General features: G+C 35.1%; 1 protein-coding gene across 3 annotated transcripts; it reads right to left on the reverse strand.

Annotated features, from left to right (window-relative positions):
• Nucleotides 1-66: 66 nt before the first annotated feature.
• On the reverse strand, nt 67-22,908 carry LOC139141041 (sterol O-acyltransferase 1-like). 3 transcript variants are annotated; one of them, XM_070710609.1, is made up of 14 exons: nt 22,773-22,908; nt 12,793-12,866; nt 11,606-11,736; nt 11,381-11,443; nt 10,596-10,646; nt 9,491-9,598; nt 8,696-9,045; nt 8,088-8,311; nt 6,803-7,030; nt 5,707-5,805; nt 5,161-5,296; nt 4,057-4,199; nt 3,067-3,613; nt 67-2,193 (listed from the first exon to the last, which is right to left on the reverse strand). In XM_070710609.1, exons 1-13 carry the CDS (start codon nt 22,819-22,821, stop codon nt 3,542-3,544), a joined length of 1,728 nt encoding a protein of 575 aa, XP_070566710.1. In that variant the 5' UTR covers nt 22,822-22,908; the 3' UTR covers nt 67-2,193; nt 3,067-3,541. The 3 variants fall into 3 exon arrangements, with proteins under 3 accessions (XP_070566710.1, XP_070566712.1, XP_070566713.1); XM_070710611.1 differs by lacking the exon at nt 11,381-11,443; XM_070710612.1 differs by lacking the exons at nt 11,381-11,443; nt 22,773-22,908 and adding an exon at nt 13,028-13,279.
• Between the last annotated feature and the right edge of the window lie 189 nt (nt 22,909-23,097).

Raw genomic sequence — 23,097 nt, forward strand, 5'->3', positions numbered from 1 at the left:
GATTCTGATTGTGTTCAGAGATTCCAAAACAATAGTTGAAAAGGCAAATCACTAAACTTGACAACATTAACGGAGAGAAGCAATATCTTTATTTATAACCTTTGGTAGTCTTTAAGGTAAATGGTTTCAGATCTAAAACATTTAGATAGCAGTTACATTCTAATAAATCAGTACTCTGTTAGTCATTACATGTAACAATCAAAAATAATCTCTATTATATGTACAAGCACAAAGGAAACACAGAAATGCAGCATTTGTTTTCATTAAACTACAAAAGTTAGATATTTATTTCAAGGAGTAAAGGGATGAAAGATCATGCTAAAATTTCCCGAAGTAGTTAGAATTTCTCAAAAAAGACACATCATGCTGTGATCATGTTGTTAAACAATAATTCACATCAACACTGAAGATGAACATTTCATTACATAGTATGTCATAAAAAATGACAAGTACACCCCTGATAGAACAGGTGCACAAAATTCCATGCCTGTCTGTTTGAAAATCATCATTTTAATAATTAAAAAAACTCATGCCCCTCATTTATATACATCTAATTTACCTGAATTTTGACATGTGAAATAAGGTGTTTCAATTAACCCCATTGACTCCAAGGTTGCTTTAATGCTGCCACCCCTACTTCCCTGAATATTGGTCTCACCAATCTGTTGTAAACAAAGGGAATTTATCAAATATAAGGGATGAAAGGGTTGTATCTTACAGGAATTTTTTGTGAATACCAGTCCACGTGAAGAGCAAATTTAACAGCCAAAATATATTCTTAATGTACGATGCATCATGTTTTAGTGAATTAAAATCCATGTTAGAGATGAACATTCAAAATATCATGCAATACAAACACCTTGATTAGCTTTTCCCAGTGTTACACTTTGCACTATAATTTTCCAAGAGTATATTCAGACTACAGTATAGGGCATGAATGGCTGGACTGAAAGACATGTTTTTTGCTCTGTGCTCAATACTCATTGGATGAATTGAATGATACATGTTCATTGTTGCATATACCTGATTAAGCTAACTTTCCCGAAAAAAAAAAATTGTCAGTGTGCTCTAGGATTCAAATCAGCTGCAATAGATTCACAACAAAAGGGTAACCTGCAATGCATAAGAAGACATGATCCCATTGGTTGTAATATCTATATATCTGTGATACACACTCACCGATTGGTCTGAAAAAAGGAGTGTCGAGATACTGACCAATCACACAGTACCTTGTAAGATTTGGCCATAGAATGTATACCACACTAGTACCATATAACCACAGAAGAAGTCAAGAGGTAGCTAAAATCCCATCCTAGTTGAACATGTTCCATACAAATTGTCCTTGAAATAACCAAATTACAGTGTCTTCAAAATCATTTTGAAATGATATAATGTGATATAAATTGATAACCAAATAATGATGATGACAGAAAATTACCTTGATGATCTGCAACTGAATAAAACGTCTCTCAAAAAATGTGTTCCTGACCTTGTACCACTGATAAAAATTTCAATAAATAGCTAAAAATAACCTTCCTGATATTGCTGATGTTTGGAGATAACCATAATTGGTTCTGGAAATCTACACCACTGACAGGATTGTTCTCGGCACTCGTCATGGAAACAAAGGAAGACACCATCCATAATTACAAGAAAATTCTGAAATTTTGCATTGATCTCATGAGACAAACTCGTCTCTAAATATCTATCTAAACAATAAATAAACACAAAGGAAATGTTAATACTGCTGAAAACTTCCTCTCAATTAACAGTATGGAAACAGTAGAAATTCATGAAAACTAGTACCTTGAGAATGTTTGAGAAAAATTCAAATTGACTCGTTTCATTAGTATATCTCAGATGACAATAGTTTTCACATTAAAGTCCTGGTAACTAAGTTGTAGTTTAAATTTTGATTATCCTATAAAGAATTTATGACACTGAACAATTGCATTCTAATGGTGAACTTTGAAGCCATTTTTTCCAGAAAATCTTAAAAAATTTTCAGCAAGTGAAGATGAAATATTGATGTTAATTTACATTTCAGATCATATTACATTTAAAGATTCCATTTTGTGAAGTACTTGGCCTAAGTTGTGTGCAAATTCGGTATTGACACCATAACTTTATTTGCAAAAACAGCAAACATCTTTTTGTCGCATGCATAATGATGCTTTATTCTTAAAATGTGCTCTTTTTAAAGAGGCACTCCCACTTGGTAACATTTTTAAAACACATTTTTTTAATGCCAACTGTTGATATTTGACATGGTGACTGCGTGCGGATCACGAGATATCAATAAAAACATATCCTCAAAAAAGTTAAAGTTTGAATTCCGGTGGCCCACCTGAATTCAGCTTCCGAACATAGAACTTTCGGCACTGGGGCCATTGTCAACTACGCTATGGAGTACGAGTCTACGCTGATGCTGCTGTACGCCACAGCAGTACCACTCTCGTTGGTGAGTGGTCATGTCCCATACAAAGTTTGCTGATTCCATCAGAATTTGCATAGGTGACTAGCACAGATAGGTGCGGTTGATACATAGTATGCATAGTGGCCGCCGCGTGGTATGCGCGCAAACCACACGCGGCGGCCGCTATGTATCGAACCACGCGTAACTGTGTGGCAGACGACAAAATGTAGTCATCAGAGGCAACTAATATTTTACACGTAAAAACTGATATCTATGTGGTATTGTTTAAAAATTTAATACAACTGATTGAGAATAATGAAAACGACAAAAAATAAGAAGTTTTAAAAAAGAATTACCAGAGGTAAAGGCATTGATAATGATGTATATAAAGTCATCACAGTAGGAGGTAAATTAATTGCGTCATTCGAACGTTTTTGGACTCCTTAGAATATCGTCAATCAGCACAACAAAACACTTTCGGGGGATTTCAGGTCATAATCAGAAACGATCGTAAAACTTCGGGATGTGAAAAATACGCTCAGGAAATGACATGTTTTTATCGATATCTCACGAACCGCGCGGAGTCGCGTCAAATATCGACCGTTGGCATAAAAAAAATGTGTTTTAAAAATGTTACCAAGTGGGAGGGCCTCTTTAAGCAATTGCAATTTACTTACTTTATAATTAAATTCTTCTATACAATAAAATTTTCTTACAGATAGACCTTTCAAAAAAACATAAATGATAAGATCGATCATACAGGTAAATCTTTGTGATTGCTACTGACTTATTGATTGCTGTTGATTAATTTTCAATATCTTTTTTGAACTCTGAACACCATCCCTTTGATTGATGATATCACATTCACTTGTTTGTTACAGGTTTGAATAAGTACATGCAATGCAGCTGTATGATAATTCAAGAAGACCTCACGATGGTCATAGCACTATTCTCCTGATCAAGTTGACAACTGCAGGTTAGAAGGTCAAAGGTCATCATACGATTCTCTTGAACTTTGAAAGTCGACACTTAATGCCTTCTCTTCTGACTCATCCTGAGTGACAAATCCAACAGGTCATCATTCCTCTTCAGATGACCTGTGTGAACTTTGAACTTTGAACTTGACTATGATGATGATGACACAGGCTTATATTTACACGTCCATGACCTTGGAGTGAACATGTCCATAAGATCACTCTGTGAAGCAACAAATAAAGAGATTGTGTCAGTTGTCTCAATGAACTCTTTGAATGTTACTCAATACAGTAAGCATGACTCAATGCGCTTGTGTCAGGCTGATGCAAATATACCCTGCCCCCCAGCTAAGGGACTAAAGTTATATATATATATATATATATATATATATATATATATATATATATATATATATATATATATATATATATATATATATATATAATATATATATATATATATATATATATATATATATGAACATGTATGTAATTTATGTACTCTATATATGTATGTATAATTTCTGTCTATAACACTTTACATAATATCTTGATAACACTACACTGACATCTGACATACATTAGCAGTATTTGTCTACACTATTAAAGTAATCCTAAAAATAAGTGAATAATAAACTGGAAAAACAAGTAAATTCTTTGACTTACTGATTCCTGGGGGCAGTTGATCCGGGCATACCATTCCTGGCTGTAGAGACACATCAGGAGTCCATTCCCAATGAACAAGGACACCCACATGAAGACATTCCATCCCCTGGCTACACCTTTGTCCGTTATGAAAATGAAGGAAACTACGGGAAAAAACAAAACAAGAGAAAATATATTTTTTAACTGAAGAAGTTTCAAAATATTTTATTACAGAGATCTGGAAACATTTTAGTCATATTTTGAAGCCTTCATCATCCATATTTATTGCACTTTGTAGTGAATACTGTACTCGTCCAAGAATAATAAAGGTACTAGAAAAACATGCCAATTTCCTTACAATGCTGTCACGGCAACTTCAATGTGCCATTGTTTAAACGTCTTTTAATAGTTTCTTTGATTTTGAAGAGTAATTTTCAAACTATAACAACCCATTATACTTTCCTGACCATTTTGTATTTTAGTATAACCAGAGTGGGAGCTTATACACGGATGTACAGCATTTGCAAAAATCCTCTGAAATCAGTGGAGAGGCTTATACAAAAGCAAGGGCCTATACTCAGATGATTACAGTATCAAATGCGACATGAAGTTAGCTCTTTGCGTACAACATTATACCAATTTTTATTAATTTTTCTGTAACTGTTTTGATAATTTTGGATCAAACGGACAAAACTTTTATTTGGTACTTTTTTATCAAAATTTTGGGAAAAATATGAAAATGAATGGTCTTGATCTGAAAAAAATTGCCTATGTTTAATACACATTATTATAAAGGTGCAGGTGACAAAAATTGACTTTGGCACTCAGAGTTATAAGAGGTCACAAGGTCTAAACTGGAAAAGTCTTCCTTCTGACTGAATAAATGCTCACAGTAAGAATGATCTACTGCTGAAATATTTAAATGCAACTGAAATACATGACACTTTTAGTAAATATGTACTTCTGTTTACTATTTTCACCAAAAAATGACAAACATGGTCATTCTCCTCAATCACCCTGTTACTGAGAAATGTTTATGTTCAGATGATCACTTATCAAATTACAAGGTTTTATCTTTTACTTTATTCAAAGACAGAAATCAGAGAAAGTTAGTAGAGAACTTACAGCCAATGCCGGCAAACATCAGGAAAAGAACCGGATAGAAGAATCGGAATGCAATGATTAAGATGTATTCATGAGCAACAGCTGAAAATAAGAACGTTGATAACATCGCCAAGGCACGTCTGCTGTAGCCTAAACCCTGAAAACAAAGAAGAAATTGTATTGTTCATTATTAATTAAGCAATAATGCCGAAAGCAAGATGAAAGCAGGCTTTGCATGACATAATGTACGAGGCAAAGCCGAGTACATTATGGACTACAAAGTTTGTTTAATTCCATTATGGGCTGGGAGGGGTACATTATTGCTATTATTTCATAGTTTTGGTGATGCCAGTGAATTTGTAGATGTAGAAAACATCTTGGGCCACAGTACTGGATAATCGGGTACATTATCAGTAATAATTGGAGGGTATGACGTCACAAATTCACGGGTACTGACAAAGCTTTAATATAATAACATTTATGCTAAGAGGAACAGAACCCGTAGAGTCAGGACTTTACTATTTTATGTTGTAAATGAAAAGTACAAGGACAGCAGTCATTGCTTACCCTGAGACAGTCTCTGTAGACGTAGGTATACAACCAATCATGGACCACCACATTCCATGTACGGTAGTAGTTGGAAAATGACGACGAATTCCACCAATCCTGCAGTAGTAAAAATCAACAAAGTTATCACCGTGGTATTCATGTGGCAACTATGTACAATGGAAGTACAAATCTGTTTGTTTGTGCAAAACTGGAAACAAGGTATGTATGGACTGCAGATTGTTGACTCACAATGCTAAAATTTCTAGACTGACTGTTAGTATAGATCAAGATCAGAGAATGTACAGAATAAAGTCTGTAGTTCCGCTTGGTATATTGTCTTACGAAATACAGCCAACTGTGGATTGCTAACATCTACAGCATTTCACCAGGTATACGTAGAGTCTATACTAGATGGTGATGTAGATGATTCTTGACAACTTCTGTCATCTCTTACTTTCATGGGACTTGATTGTATTCTAATATCATGACTAGTCTTTAGCCAGTATTAAAGAGTATAACAGACGTGCCGAAGGCACAAGTTTGCAACTATTGGAGCTCCTGTAAGTAGATGTCAAAGGACAAACTGGCGAATTGCCAAAAAGGGCAAAAAAGGTACAAGAAGCTATTGAAATCTTGTGACAGAGGCTTATCCATAAACTCAAGTAAACACTGTAAAAAGAGTTCCTTCAGGTATTCAAAAAAGTGAAGCCTGTATCCAGTGCATGAGACATGGTCAATTTTACTCATTTCAGTTTTTTTGAAGATTTTCAGTTCAGGTGTAGTGAAAGACAATGCATTTCAAATTCTGTCCACAAAATAGCATTGATCGCAATATCAGGAATACTAAATATAGCTGCATGCATGCTACTTTGGACAACGCTGCCTAAAAGTTGGACAAATTTTGTTGTTGTATGTGCGGCTGTTGTTGCAGCTTGTAGACTCAGACATAAATTCATACGAATAAGTGTGACTTTTAGTAGCTATTGTAACATTAGCAGGTTTTATTTTTATCGTTTATGCGGAAAATGCAGACAAATATTTATTTATGCATATCAATGAGAGACAAAATGATGTCATTTGCGATCAGCACTATTGATCTTTGATGTAAACTCACCCTGTAAAACATTCTGTCGGCAAACCTCAGCATCTCAGCAAAGGCGTTCAACCAGGAATGAAGAATTGCAAAAAAGCTAATTATAAGAACCAAGGTAGCTGGTAACATGCAGCCAAAGACAGACAAGGTTAGGTTACGTATCGTCAATTCTTCTTTGCCAAAATTTTGGAAAACTGGCATGCAAAATCTCTCAAAAATGTAGTAAATGTAGAACAGACATCCAACGACCTGAAAATGAGTGAAAAAATTCATGACATGTAAAATCGAGATTAGCTTTTGTTCACAAAGGAATGAATATTATTTCTAGTCATGGCAAGTCCACAGAGGACAACATTACTATACATCAAATACTCTGGATAAAGTTAAGACAGTATGCACCTCAAAAGTGAAAGACATAAACTTTTACTCAAACTATCCTCAATGAAACTTTCAACCATTTTCTTACCAAATCATACAATAACAATCAAGGGGTCACCTTACAAATTTTGGTACTAGAGAAAAAAATTCCATAAAATTTTATAACGATATTTGAAATTCAAAATGGACCAACATCCCTGTGTTAACTGTATGGAGGGTATGGGAAAATATAAAATTTTCAATTTTTGGAAAACTAAGACGGTGAAAATCATTTGTACTCCAAGAGCTTTAAAATGAACCCTCACAAGTGGTACACCAGAAAGGAATTGTAAAAATTTGAGAGTAATAATATTCATCTCCTTAAGGAGGGAAGATGATGTACCAAGTGAACAGAAAGCATGATTGTGATTGACGGCCTAAGGACTGGGTCCAAGTTGTGTGGCTATGACAACAGCCCCATGACCCTTTGGTGACCTTACATCCTCATAGTTTTGATGGAATGTACGGTACATGTAGTATTCAGACTTGAATATTTTGATGCATGATAATGTCTGATGTTTGCTTGGCAAAAGAGTCATAGAGGCGATTTATCACAGAATTCAGTGAATATGGTCGGCTGTTACAGAGTATTCAATCAAACTGGCAGACTCATACCAACAAAGCGCAGATGAAATGTCTAATAGGAATATGAAAATTTGTTCTGCAAATAAGGTAGCTTGAGACTTTTTCCATACTTTTCTTCTCTGACTTATTACCTGCAGAGTGAGGTAACTATAGGAAAACAACTGACTTCATACAATAGATTACAGATGATGGAGTTAAACATGTAATTCATGTAAAATGTGTACACACAGATTATGTTTATTTCTCATTTCATCCTATCTTTCGAAGCGTGTTACATGATTTAGGAAGATAATTTTTGTCTCACCTGCATAAAATTTGAAAAAACATAGTTCCATTTAATAGAGGGTGTTCTTGGATAGTGGTCCCTGTAGACCAACGTGGGCGCAAACAGGAAGTACAAATATTGTGAGAATCCCGGACAAGGAGAGCTCTCGTCAAACAAGGCAGAGGCCCCGGAGGAATCAGAGTTCGATGATGTTGATCCTATTTCATCCATGTCTGTATCCTCTTCCACATTCAAGTCAGTGTCTGTCGATACAGCACAACAAAGATTGAATATGACATTGCTGATTTTATTGCAACATTGCTGATTTTATTGCAAAGGGGATTTTCACCCATACTGGTCTTGACTTTAATGTTGGTGTCTGGAATATAGGGACAGCGGCTTTCATGGTAATTTTGAATGCTGTAAATTTATCACACATCTAATGAAAAAAATAGGAATAGCGATTGAATGAATCATAAACCTGCCAATACATTTATACTTTTATCATTATAGTAACGACAATGAAATGATGCCTGGATGCAAAATATGGCACCACATCTCTATACATATGAATTCAATTTGATTGCAAACGTTATTAGAATAATGACAAAACTGCTACCGTAACAACAGTTGAACATTCAAGTTACCTGAATGAGGTTTATAACTTAGAGCCCTCGGGATGTTTTCTCTCACGAATGAGTGAGCCTTCATTATAAACCTAACCTGCTCCGTAACCACACATATCGTAGATGCTGGCGGGAGTTCATACATCAGGAGTGCTTTGACTGGGAGTACTATGAAGGCAACCTGGTAGGCAGTGTACAGAAGGAGCCAGAAAGCGTCCGGAAGACGTGACTGAAAATGGCGATGCTGGGCCCAGAACGTGAAAAATGGGAAGACAAGGAGCATAGTGGAAATAAGCATCAAACACCAAACCCACATCACCACTGGAAACTTGCCAAAGGCCCATGTTATCGTTTCAAAGTTTAACTGCAATCTGAAAGAATGTGAGAACAGAAAAGAGCAGACATGGTATTTGTGTCTTTATTGAAAGAAGAGATAACATACTGATCTACAAAAACATAGTCATTTATTCATTCATTCTATATTCAATTTCGTCAGATGTCAGGAAATGGAGTGTCTCTTTATACCTATTTCTGGAATCATTTTTCAAAAGTCTACGTCAAAGCTGGTGTCGAGGGTTTCTAAAACAGCAAATCCCATTCCTTTGATGAGAATGGGAATGAACATACAATGAAGAATGTAAAAATATGGCAACTGTGAGTATAACGCACACTGACAGTAAAGCACACTTGTAAACAGAACTTTCACTACAAACTGGATTCATTGTGTTAGCCATTGTAAATACACTAGACTGGAAGTGCCCTCTAACTGTGCTGGCGTCCATGTCAAAAACACATGTATTTAGAACTCATTCTCACCTGCCAGTGTCAACAATATCGTAGACAATTGTATTCAAACTGAAGATGATAAGTACAGCAATAAACACGTGTTGAATTGTCTTGATGTGACTCACTTCAAGAAGTTCCCTGTGATATGAGAGAGAGAGAGAGAGAGAGAGAGAGAGAGAGAGAGAGAGAGAGAGAGATTACATTTTGATAATTGGTGAGCAAAATTGCTATCTCATCTATCCAAGCAATGAAATTTTGTTAATACTTATACATGAGAGAATTTTTTGCTGTCGATCTTTCTTTTGTAAACCAGGAACATCACGTGACACTTCAAAAGATGCTTGTCGCATGGCATATTGAAATTTTTCTAACAACTGAAATCAACATAGTTGAACATTAAGATCACTTTCTGGTTGATAATATATATTCTTTGATACTTTACAAGCATAAGGCTCTATCAAAATAGCATACAGTGACCCGTCTTTACATTTTGTACATGATCACATAAAAGAAAGAATTGATTGTCTGGTCAAACAAGGATAGACGTATGGAAAACATGTTTACTTTCAAGCTGTTGCAATTTTTTTAGCAGATTATTGATAATATGGAATGGGGAGGGGGGACAGCTGTGGCATAATACTGCCCTCTGTGTGTGAGTCATTTCTGCTATGACATAAAGTATTGTGCATTATAAAAGTATACTTATTCTCTGGACTAATCTCATTTCTATTTTACCATTTGAAAATGCTTATGGTGGAATGCTCTTCCTATCATGACAGTTATGGCTGGTACCATTGGGAGCAAAGCTCATACCTTGGTGAAATTACAGATTTAATATCTACTCAAATATTGCCATGAATGGACAGACTACATCGATTGAACATCTCAAGGTTTCAAGGCTGTGGGGTCGTGAAATGAAAATTAAAATATTATAATTTTGTTTTCCTTGATTCAGTAACATACAATATGCGACAGATTTAGTGATTTCACACCTATCACTAAGTGCCTGATCATACTTTCAGTGATGTACTGGTAGACCATCGAAATACAACACGATCATTAAAAACTGTTTGTTATCAGATAAGCAATGACGATTACCAACAGTAATTTTCCAGTTTTATATTTTGCCACTTACGTGAGGACTGACCGCCTTGCAACAAATGTTTTCACCTGTTGTTCTCTATTCCTGTTGGAGAAAACACAACATTAACAAAAAATATAAAAATCTGAATTTCACACAAAATCACACGTAGTTCACAACACTCACCGTGACAAACGTACGTGTACCACTTATAAAAGTGTTCGATCAGAGCATCTTTGGCATAAAATGGCTATGTAATAGACTGATCTATAATTATTCTGATATCAAAACTTAGCAGTTGTTGCATAACAAAGAAATGAAAAGTAAAACACAAAGCTTTCCATGTTTCAGAATCGTACAGCTTCATGCCAGATTCAATTAGCAAAAAAGCAACAGAATATTTTTCATAACTGAATTTTTCTTCGTATACAGTATAACACACTGACAATGTCTAAAAAAAAACTCAAATACAAACACGTCAGATAAAAATATTTAAATAATTGTTTCCATGAGTGCTAGATCTTGACATCATATTAGCATAAACCTAATTATACATGTACAAACCAAATTTTACACTGAAAGAAAATTTGCAACACTGCATATGAACATAAAAGTGTAATGATTGGCAATATTATGGTACACATTTTTGGACAAGCTGTGAGATTGGTTTATAATAATTGTTTCATAATATAAGCAATTACATGGCAATAAAAAGATGACAGCTGCAGATTCACACAAAACATAACCTGACTGTCATCCGTATGATGTAAATCAAACCAAAACTTGCAAACAAGAAATGATAAGTGTGCAAGTTACTAAAATTAGGATTTCATATTTACTTTGCCAGTCCTACAGGCCTGGTTCCTCTCGATGCATTGCGGAGTGTGCCATTGATGGCAAAACTGGATAAATTTACAGAAATGGCAGGAAAAAAAATACAGTGAAGATAAACAGGTGAAAGTTAGTAAAAATTCAATCCTGATTTTTACAAAGCGTTGAGTACAATTCAAAGATAACTCCCTCTTTAAAGTCACCGGAAAAAATTGAAATAACATGACACTTACTTCTTTCTGTGTTTTGGTTCCTCTATTGGAGTGGATCTTCCAGACCTGGTTCCATCAACTTCATCGATAAAATTAGCAAACACATCACCAAGTTGACTGTCTAACTGTTCAATGAATTCTGCTTTGAGACTCTGAAAATATTTAAAAAAATTGAAGGTTAATTTCTGTTTATAGTTAACAGATCATATTTCATGGAGAAAAAATTCACACATTAAAAAAAATTAATACATTACATCATTAACTTTTCTTTTCAATTATTGGCCATATGTTAGGATTTTTCTCCACAGCAATTACAGTCATGAGATGTTGGACATCTTCTGTACAAAATTAAACACACATTTAGAAGGAACAGAAAAAATTATATTGAAAAACACACGGTTTAGTCCAACATCAGTGACATACAGTACATGAACATGCATATATACTCTTCAAAAAATTAACTCTACAGTGAATAAATAAATTTCTGAAAACACCAATTGTGTATCTGTAATAGTTCAAATTCTCAACCCCCTTCAACATTCTCTTACATATATCAATCAAACTGAAGAGTTACAGCACTGGGATTGAAACCAATCTTGGCTTTGGAAATCCTCTAAACTCTGTTTCTGTCAGTAAGGTTGGACAATTATAAAGGAAAGGGGTTCCCGAGTAGAATTGCTAGTTGCGGAGTCATAATAGTGTATTGTATTTGGTCAGTGCAAATACATACAAGCAGAGACTCCATGACTGGTATCTAATATAATCACTTTAACCTTTCACAAATCCTATACAGTACAGTACCTTGTCTCACTGACTTTACATTTAACTTAATGAGTTACTGAATTTTAACTGCCCTTAAAAGTACACTCTAATGAATCTTTTAAGTGCGATAGGACATTTAAATCTATTAGAAGAATACAGGAGGAGCTTGTTTCAGGATCATCAAATCGAAAAATTACAATGACTATTTTGAGTGATTTTGCCCACAGAGAACATTATTATTTGTAAACTGATGAATGCCGCACAGACAGAAACTTTCAAATGTTTGGTGCACATGTTACCAATCTAACTTCACCACAAAGGTTTGGTACAACTCAAAGACTATCCATGACCTAATTGGTCTAATGTATAGTGAAATGAGACAGTGAAGATACAGCATTCTGAACAGAGGGTTGACCGTACAGGGTACAGGGTTAAAAATATCCTACCTGTGCTTTGTCTCGTATTTGTTGTACATGGGTGCTGGTTATCCTGACAGCTGGGTCTGGCTGACTAAGAACACCTAGGAAAGAAATATACAAGAATGTAACGATAAATTCATAGAATTCACACAATATAAATATGCATATAGGTATATTCGACAACAGGTGGTTTGTTCGTTTGAATTGTACATTTAAGGACTTTGAAATTGACTGATATTCAAACTTGTGTTAATATTCAAACCTGTGAAATCTTTCAGAGAGTTCCAGCTTTTTTTGGGCTCCATATCAGTTGACCGGGTACACACTCTCATCCATCAAATAAAGGGAAGCAGTCATAATGGCTGTGAAATTATAGACATTTTGAAACTTTCCTTTGGTCCAATTCGATGACTAACAGAATGGCAGAAATGGAATAATTTGGTACAGACACAGGTTACCAATGACACTGGCATATTGTACTATGACCATGTCATTTTGTTAAATCATCACCAAATGGCAAACAGCTGGGTCAGATAGCAAATGGCACTATCATGGAACATTTCATTGTCGAATGGTACGGGGGTGACAGCCTGCCAATAAAGGGGCTGACTGAGAAAATTATGAGTTGTGCTCTCAGTTACATAATATAATAGCAACCTCATTGCTGGTCAAACAGCATATCATCTGCAAATTTTGAAGTAAGGAGAACATTTTGAATCTATTGACAAGTGTTCAAAGAATAATCAGGGAAATAATGGATATCAACAAGAATATTTTGAAAAATATTGATCATTGAAAAGAAAAAAACATTTTGTATTTAATTTTCATGGGTTCATAAATTTCAGTTGAAGTGTGAAAATGTGAAAATTGCAGACACATCTTTAAAGTAGCATAGCCATGATTTCTACCTCTCCACCATGAATCTGTAAATCAAAACTAATCTACATTTTATTATAAATACTGAAATTTGAAATGATGAATCCATATCTATTATCTTCGTATAGCGTATTAAACCACTGAAGCAGAGTGCTCTGACTCATATTAATGATTAAAATTTTGTGTATAGAGTATTTCAAATTATGTGCAGGTATCTTCACTACAGACATATGCAACCTGTTCGTTTACGCAGCAAGGGGTGCCTATTAGCTACATTAATCTGGTCAAAAGGATGCAGTATTGAGTCACCCAACAATACAAACACTGCTTCTCAAATATCACCTGGTATTTCACACACATTAAGAAAAATATAGAAAAATGTCTATTGCCAATATTGGTGATATGCTATCAAGTGATTCTACTTGATTTCAGATTCAGATTCAGTTTTCAACATGGATGATTTACTGATATGCAAATATTTAACTCAAGCACTTGAAAATCTGCCTCGGGGACATTTGTTTTGATATTCACAATCTTATAAATCTTCACCTGTCTACAGGTTGTATTATGCATTTTAAAACTTGTACAGAAATTTACGTTTTCACTGCAGCCCTATTCCTTTTTTGAAAAAAATACCGTCAAGGACAGTTTGCTCACATTCGGTTTGAATTGGTCCATTCAAGAAATATTTAAACCAGGAAAAACAAGAATGACAAAAGCAAATAAGGTCTCCAACTTAGGTAATGGAGGTCATCTTTAGGAACATGCATATCAACTTCTATAGCAATGGGACAAGCAGATCCTAAATACATAAGCAAATATCAACAACAAAAAATAGACAGAGAAGGTTTGATAAAAAGAAAAGGTGGGAGTGGGTAAAAAAATGTACAAGGGATCTGGTAAAAAAGTAATGCTACCTCATCAATCTTCTAGACCCTACCCCTCCTGAATATCAAATGTTCCATTCCTTGGTATTACATAACACTAGATGACAGGAAATGTATTTACAACCTTGTGGTTGTAAATACAATGTGAGTGTTATCATTCTAATGTAAACAGCACTTAAGTTAGTTACAGATGGTGAAATGCCTTCCACTGTGGGCGGTGATTACAACATCTGGAATTATCCTGGATCCAAATTTCTCATCAGTTCTTGTATGTCATACATAGAAAAGTTGCAAAAATTGGTCCGCAATGAAAAAATTCACCTAAGCTTTGTTTTCTGGTTCAAATTTTTCTACAAATTGATACCAAATATGACAAAATTATGTTCACAGCCTTCAAAACTGTCTCATAAAATATCCTAGGTTAGTGTAGGTCATTTAAGGTCACACACTGAGAAAATTACCTAAAATATACAAATTTAGGGGTTTCCAAACACTTTCAGCGGAAAATTTATCTAATAACATCCCTCGGGACTTTATACCAAATTACAAAGCTATCAAACAAGTAATTTTGAGAACAAGTTTTCTTGACCAAAAATGACAATATTGTCTTAAAAATACAAATTTGTATATTTGAGGACAATTTCCACATATCTAACTATTGTCATCTCTGTACGTCTGTGTACCAAATATAAAAGCTGTCTGTCCAGGAGTTTTAAAAAGAAAATACTGTTTAAGATTTTTTGACCAAAAATGACAAAATTGCTCCAAAATAGTAATTTTCCCAATTTTGTCATAATTTCAACAAATTAGAAGAGTACCACCCTCACAAAGGTCCAACCCAAATTTGAGAGCGATTGAGCTGGCGGTTTCAGAGAAGAAGAATTTTTACTGAAAATGAGAAAAATCACCAAAAAATTCAGTAAAAATACAAAATTAAGGATATCTTCACAATATTCATAAAACTGTATAAGGTTTACCTAAGGTACTTGCACACAAATTTTCAAAGCAATCAAAACAGCGGTTCTCGAGATATTAATTCTTGACCATTTTCACATTTTGTAAGCTCATTTGCATAATTTTGCCAATGCAGACTTCATTTGAACAAAATCCCATCTATAGCCCAGGATGCATCCACACACCAAATACCAAGCTGAAACGTGCAGCGGTTTGCGTGTTTTTGATGTTGACGGACATACTGTACATACATACATACATACATACATACATACATACATACATACATACAGACGCCATCGACTTCAGCTTATACGATAAACTCACATTGGTATAACCAAATGTGAGCTAATAAAAAGTTTCTTACAGACTTAACATTGTAAATAACGACAGGTTGACTTTGGAGCCAATGGCTTCTCAAAACAAATATTTGCAGTATGACTTGTGATTTTCATTCTCGGTTATGAAACAGAAGTAATTAAACCTTTCATTAAAGAACAGGACATGTATTGTATATGCAAATTTATGACTTATTTGTGAGAGAGTTATATTTCACCAGTAAGTATAATAATAGTTTTTTATTTGCCTATGCATGTGATGTGCTGGAACATGTTTCCATCCTATCTAAATCAGACATTTCCCTACAAAGCTTGTCATCGCATTTCAAGCTTTGCCATATGCAAAATTTTTCATTTTCAAATTTCAAAATCATATTCATAAGGAAATGGTATTTGCAGACTGTTATCGTATGTAAATAGTCAGTACTCACCTTCTATTATTAATAATAGATTGCTTTCTTTAATGGACAAAGACAATATTACTGATTTACAGAATGTTAATTCTCACTAGTTTTATTATCTTCTTATTGAACAACATTACAGTGCTGCAAGTATTAAACCCCTACAATTTTGCTTTATGGAACCTCAAAAGTCCTGACGGCTTATTCCGTTAAAAGATGACTGGAATAAAATAAAAATTCAGAAAGAACCAGGAAATAATATGGCAGCAGTATTAACTTTGTTTTGAGATGTGTGATGCAAAGTACATACTTAGCTGATAGATAGATGGTGGTTACAAACCATGATAACCTGTACAAATTTTATCAACAAATCCAATCTGTGATTAATCTGGAAACTGTCAAGTATATCGATTATCACATGACCTGTTGATTCGGTGGAGTTAGAAAGATAGTGAGACGACCAAACGCATTTTCCCGTGCAATCATGTATTCCACAGCGATAGAATTGCATGGAAAAACAGAAACACAAGAGGGAAGTTGTAATCACTTTATGGAAAGATGCTGCAGGTTTGTATTTTTTTTGAACTTTTTGTTCTTGATCCATTTGCTATTGGTGACCTTTGGCCTACAAAGGAAGGGGTGGATTTTTTATTCACATGGCCATAATTCCTACCATGGTTGATTCACTAGTCTATTCTGTAGGTACAGGTACCTGTGACTTCTGTACGATTACAACCAACAAGAGACAGCATCATGATTTAACAGTAATAAGTTAACCAGTGACTAAAATGAGGAAAAATGAACAAAAATTTTCACAGTGATGACAGTGTGTCCTGCTGAGGTGAACAACAATCACCAAATGAATAATTACATGTAATATGGTACGGAAAGCCTATCTAGTTTTGTTCAACAATGAACTATTAATATAATTATTATAATTGTAAATCAAGGATGGACTTTGTAAATGCATGGACAATAGCATTGTTCAAGTATGATCATTAAAGTAGTCTCTTTAGACTCATAGGCTTGTAAACAATGGACGTGGGTGCAAAGTTTCACATATTTATAGAATGACAATCACTGACCATCCACTGCATGTTTTGCAGTCATTGAGGTTTATGGCAGGAGTTATCTTCATACTTTGGTTTCACAATGGAACAAGTTACTATATATAACCATAATAACCTTCTTCACATTTCAACAAATTCTATTTCCACCAACTTACTTCTGAGTGAACTACCTGTACATGTAGGTCAGTTGAAAACTTTTCAATAGTATTAAAAGGAAACAGTGAAATTGGCCAAATTCACATTTCTGAAAATACAAAGGTGTTATCGTCGGTGAATTTAGAGAGGGGGTAGGTTTTGCAGTGACAGAAATATGTATCCCTGGCGGTAGTGTGATTTTTAACATACCGGTCACAATTCTATAACACCCTGAACCAGAGCATTGAAAATTATCAAATGAATAAACATTTTTATTGTGCAACAAGTCTGCAATAGACTGCACTTTTCATAATCTAAACTTCCAAGACATGACGTATTGTTTCAGTAAAGAGAAACAAGCTGTAACAAGATCTTGAAAGCTGAGGTCAATGTGTTTTAGAATTCAAGCCTTCTGGTAACACAGTTACAAATTCATACAACAGTCCTAACCCATCCAGACAGTCCTAGCCTACCAAGACAGTCCCAACCCACCCAGACAGTCCCAACCCACCCAGAGAGTCAAAACCCACCCAGACAGTCCCAACCCAACCAGACAGTCCCAACCCACCCAGAGAGTCCAAACCCACCCAGACAGTCCCAACCCACCCAGACAGTCCCAACCCACCCAGACAGTCCCAACCCACCCAGACAGTCCCAACAAACGTACCCAGTCACGATTCTCCCTAATAAGCTGACTGAGAACACAAATCAATCAAAATAAAAACTTGTCTACTTTAATATCTTTTGGGCACAGTTCATACTATGCGTTGATTGAGCTGATTTTCAGGACAATCAACATTCTAAAAATGTTTATGATTTAATAGTAAATACCATAATTATTACAGTTTGAGTGGGTTACGTTTGAATATCACAAATGAAATGGATTCTCTCAATTTTCGTGAAAATCAAAATTGTAATTTTTTTCAACAACAAATTGACGTCTAGGGGATAGATATTTGAACTCTCAAATTTTTATAATACTTTACTTGCCTACTGCAACTGTAGACTCATAAATTAAGTTTCACCGTCTTCTTTTGGTGAAAATCAAAACTTTAATCATTTCTCATTGAGTAAACAGAGGGTATTCCCCAGCAAATTTCCTTTTGTTTCAGAAATGGATGGTTCAGTATTTACATCTTCTAAGTTCTGGATAATTCTACCAGTTAGCCTAGGGTACAGATATTTGGACCCAAAAACTTGAACAATTCTTTTCTGATCAACCACTTGCGGGGACTATTTTAAAGCTCTTGGAGTAAGAAACATTTCTACCATCTTAATTTTTCAAAAATCGGGAAAAAAATGATTTTTAATTTGTTAATAATTTAACACAGGGATGGCGGTCATTTTGAATTTAAAATATCAGTAAATGTCAGGTAATTTGCTTTTCTAGTAGTACCAATATTGACATGGTAACCCCTGATCTGTATTCTTGATTAGATAAGAGAAAGGCTGAAAGTTTCACTGCAAAAAGTTTGAGGCAGTGTAACTATAAGTCTTTCACTGACAAGGCACTAGGCATATGCTACCTTAAAGCACATTAGCCGGGAAATATACATGTTCACAACTGTGAAGTAACTTTTAAGGTGGCCAGTATTTATAAAGTGAATAGATACCAGTAGCAACCAACAATTGGGATTAAAGCAATTAACTCAATTTACAGAAACAGAGGATGGTTGGAACGAGAAGACTTCGAGACAGACATGCACGAAACAACAAATGGGGTGAAAGTTGGTGATCTCAATCCTAACTGATGAATGGATACTTAGCAGCAATGCTTTCATCTTAAAGATCACTCTGCCAGTAAGGTAATAGCGATCACTGATCAGTTGAAGTAGAACACAACGTTGTTCAGCATGAATGAGCAAGCTGTGAGTTTTCACCGTACAGCTATTCACTCACTATCACGGGGCATGCGTGCTTCTCGACTTTTTTGAATATGCATGCTTGCCATTCTTTGTGTAACTGAATAATTGCCAACACACAGAGGTAACTCACTGCTTTCACACGGCACTTTCATAGTGACTTTTAGTAACGTACATGTGTGAGTCCTGAGCTGCCATACACACAACAGTGTCGTATACCTTAAACATGTGGTAAAGTTGAAGAAAGGACAAGGTCAATGCACTGACCATGAACTCTGCATTTGAATCTTTGAATAGAAAATATTCAATTCATTTATCAACACAAGTCTACAAACGAGTCTCACTACAGTAAAACCACTATCCCTCCCTGGTGCCTCCAATATTTGAAGTAAATTCTTTACATAAGCTAATGACCAACTTAACTTTCACAGGAAAAATTCAATGATGACAATGAAAACATTTCAAAATACATTGTACACAAATGTTTTTCTTTAGTTTGTATGAACTATCTAAATAACGAACTGCAATGACATTTTAAGGCCAAGAACATGAAATTGTTTTAAATATTGACAGATTCAAGGTAGTTGTTTAGATTGTGTATTTATTTTCCTTAGTTTTCTTCTTATTTCAACATGGCACACAGGTTCAACAGAAGTTCAAGTAAGGTGATGAATGAGGTCAGTGCTAGTGTAGACAGATCTCACATAATTACATAAAGTGGTCAAAATGGAGCCTGGGAGATATGGAAAATGTGAGTACTTGCAGATTTATGAAAGTTATAAAATGGCTGCGAAACGGGTATTCCAAACACAACACTAAAAAATCATGAAAATTAAGAAAAAATACACATGAGGAATTAAAAGGAGAGCTACAAATGTGAGAATTTATACAAACTAACAAAGATTTATGAATATACACTGCAAAGTCATGGTAACGCAGCATTTGCGAAAATTCCAGCCATATTTACTTTTAATTGCCAGATCAAGCTGCAACGAATTGATTGTCCAGTTTGAGAACAACAAACTTTATTCACAGATTTTAGCTGTGATGTACAGTGAATGGCAAGCCACTTCACATGTCCAGCCAGTTCTGTATAACAAGAAAATCCATAAAAGAAAATCTTCGGATGTCTATGGGACAATGCAAGGTAAGCTCTGTCAAGCAATATTCATAGAATAGGTTTGTCTGCAACAGCAAGATTTTCTTTTTGCTGTTCTCCTCAAATTACACGCCTGTCCTTGACAGGAAATGCCCTTTGAGTGACTCTCCAAGCTACTGGAATTCCTATCACATACAACAATGAGTGATGCCAACATTAGCTGTGGCACAGTGCTAAGCCGAGCATCCTGTTCCCTACTGCCCTATCAAGAAAGTTTGTTCACCCTGAACCCTGAGGACATGTGAAAATGCATGACACCTCTAATGAGAACAGTTTGGCATAGACGCCAAATGTGTGATTGATGGAAAGTGTGTTGCCCTCTTGTAAATCAGCACTGAATGCGTTTCACTCCGTGGACCTATAAATTCTCTATCTCAGATAAAAGTAAATCAAATAAGAACAACAATTGTACTTAATTTATTTACATAGATAGAAATATTCTTTTAATTGGCAATATCTGAATTAGTATCTGCGATAACATTACTGTACTATCTGTCAACATACATATTATAGCATTTCATGCAAAGTTCTGAAATACTGGTAGAAGGGAAATGATAAACTACACAGTCCGACAGTTGTTTTGCCCTTTTGAAAACACCCTGAAACAATTCTGAACATTTAAGCAAACCTTAATAAGTTTTGCTTTGAACAGTATGGTATACAAGTGTTTTGATCTAGGGTATATAAATATATGATCTTGCAGAATTTGGGAAAGTCTCATTCCGCTTGTTATAGTTCAAAAGGGAGTCATCTGGCTCCCCTCAGTTGCGGGCAGAACAGTAGATGTGATAGGCAACATGATGAATATATGGTAACAACCATTAACATCTCTACTTCTGATTTAATCAGATTGATCTTGAGCAAAACCAAGTCTTTGGCATGTACCTTGAATTTGTTACATTTTGATGAAGTGTCCTTATCATAGATGTAACTCCTGATTATTTGTTTCACTTGTTTCTGGAACAGTTTTCAAGGTTGCCTGAGCAACTTTTGTTAAGTCTTTGTTTTGGTAATTAAAAAAAAATTAAAAGTATATTTGGTATAAAAGATTTCAACTCTCTGAACAATAATTTGAATTCATTCTCTTGAAATTATAGCAAGGTGCTGTGGTAAACCCCGTTCTGGATGAACAATTGTATAAGGTGGTAGAAACGACCTGTAATACTTTCCAAAGTAAAGTGAAATTCACACGTCAGATTCATTCACCGTTTCAATGAAAACTTGTTTCAAATCATCATGAAAAGTCCAATTTAAACTTGTGTGACTGTAGGATGAAAGTTATGACAATACACACAGCGTGCAGTACTCTACCTTGGAGTAATCACGCAACACAAAAGAAATGTTTCTTTCCATTATGGAGAAAAATTCACATCTGAGAAAACATGGATTTAATCAAAATAGTATGTTACCAAATTATGTTAACCCCTGTTGCAAATGAATTCAAGATAATAAAACTGTACAGCATAGACTAAGAGGTGATGATTTAAATTATCATTGATCCTCGATAATTTTTTTTTTATTTGATCCTTTAATATCAGAACTTCCTGCCTAATTTGATGACGTCAGATCCAAAATGACGTATTCGACTATTTTCATGAATGAATGAGTCACAACCTCTTACTGCAATAATACGAGCGTCCACGTTGCGTTGGCCACCGTATCATTTCTGTGAAGGAAAAGTTTGTTGCCCCCACTAGCCACTCCCACGCGATCGCGATACCGTAATCTTAACCTCACCCGTCCTCTAAAGTTTGTTGACCTTGAACTAACCTTTACTTACACAGCCCTACTTGAAGTATGCCGGGTTTGTGTAATCGATTGATTACGTTGTTTATTGACTTTGAAAGTCTAACCTGTTTCATTTTCCTGTCTTCTAACAAACAAATACGGTTATTTTAGACACATAAACTACATCATATAAATTGTGTACAAAATACGCTACTAGAGTACTAGTGAATACCCTATGAATCTGATCCGATAACCATAGACACTGTCACTGAAAAACCGCGCCATGCAATGGAAGATGGACTCACGCTAGCAAGTGTTATTTTCAGATGTATGAAATTATTTCAAATGTATCTGTTAACCTAAAAACAACAAAAATTGATCTCATGCTCTCAGAAACTCAAGCACAGGCTATCATACACAATCGGCGGCGCGAAAAAAGTTGATGATGATGGAGGAGAGCTCGAGTACGGCTTCGATGGTCGATGTTTTGGCTTGGGACGCAAACGTCACCTTTCATACTAAAATTACTATACACGGTCTCTCTTTAAAATACTGCAAAGAGAGAGAATTGGGTGTGATTATATCTGAACATCTTACCGTTCGTGTGAGAGAAACGCATCCTGTCGTGGACGTGGCTTGTTGACATGTTGTACGTTCACTGTTATACAAATTTGTTCTCACATTGTGGAGAAGCTACGGCGTCTTTTATACACAGGCTCGAAAGTAAGTTCACTCCCCAAGTTCGTAATAATTAGTATTTCCTTTTTTCTACATGCACTTGCGCCCTCTACCAAGTCTAAAGTACAGTATTAACACAACTTGCTGTAGCTGAGATTAAAGTGTGCAGTGTTGCGAAAATTTGACTGAGTTATATTTAAATTGTATTTTTTTACATCAAATCTGTTCCCAATCTGATGATTGT

The sequence above is a fragment of the Ptychodera flava genome, chromosome 9 (assembly GCF_041260155.1).
Source record: "Ptychodera flava strain L36383 chromosome 9, AS_Pfla_20210202, whole genome shotgun sequence".
Taxonomy (NCBI): domain Eukaryota; kingdom Metazoa; phylum Hemichordata; class Enteropneusta; family Ptychoderidae; genus Ptychodera; species Ptychodera flava.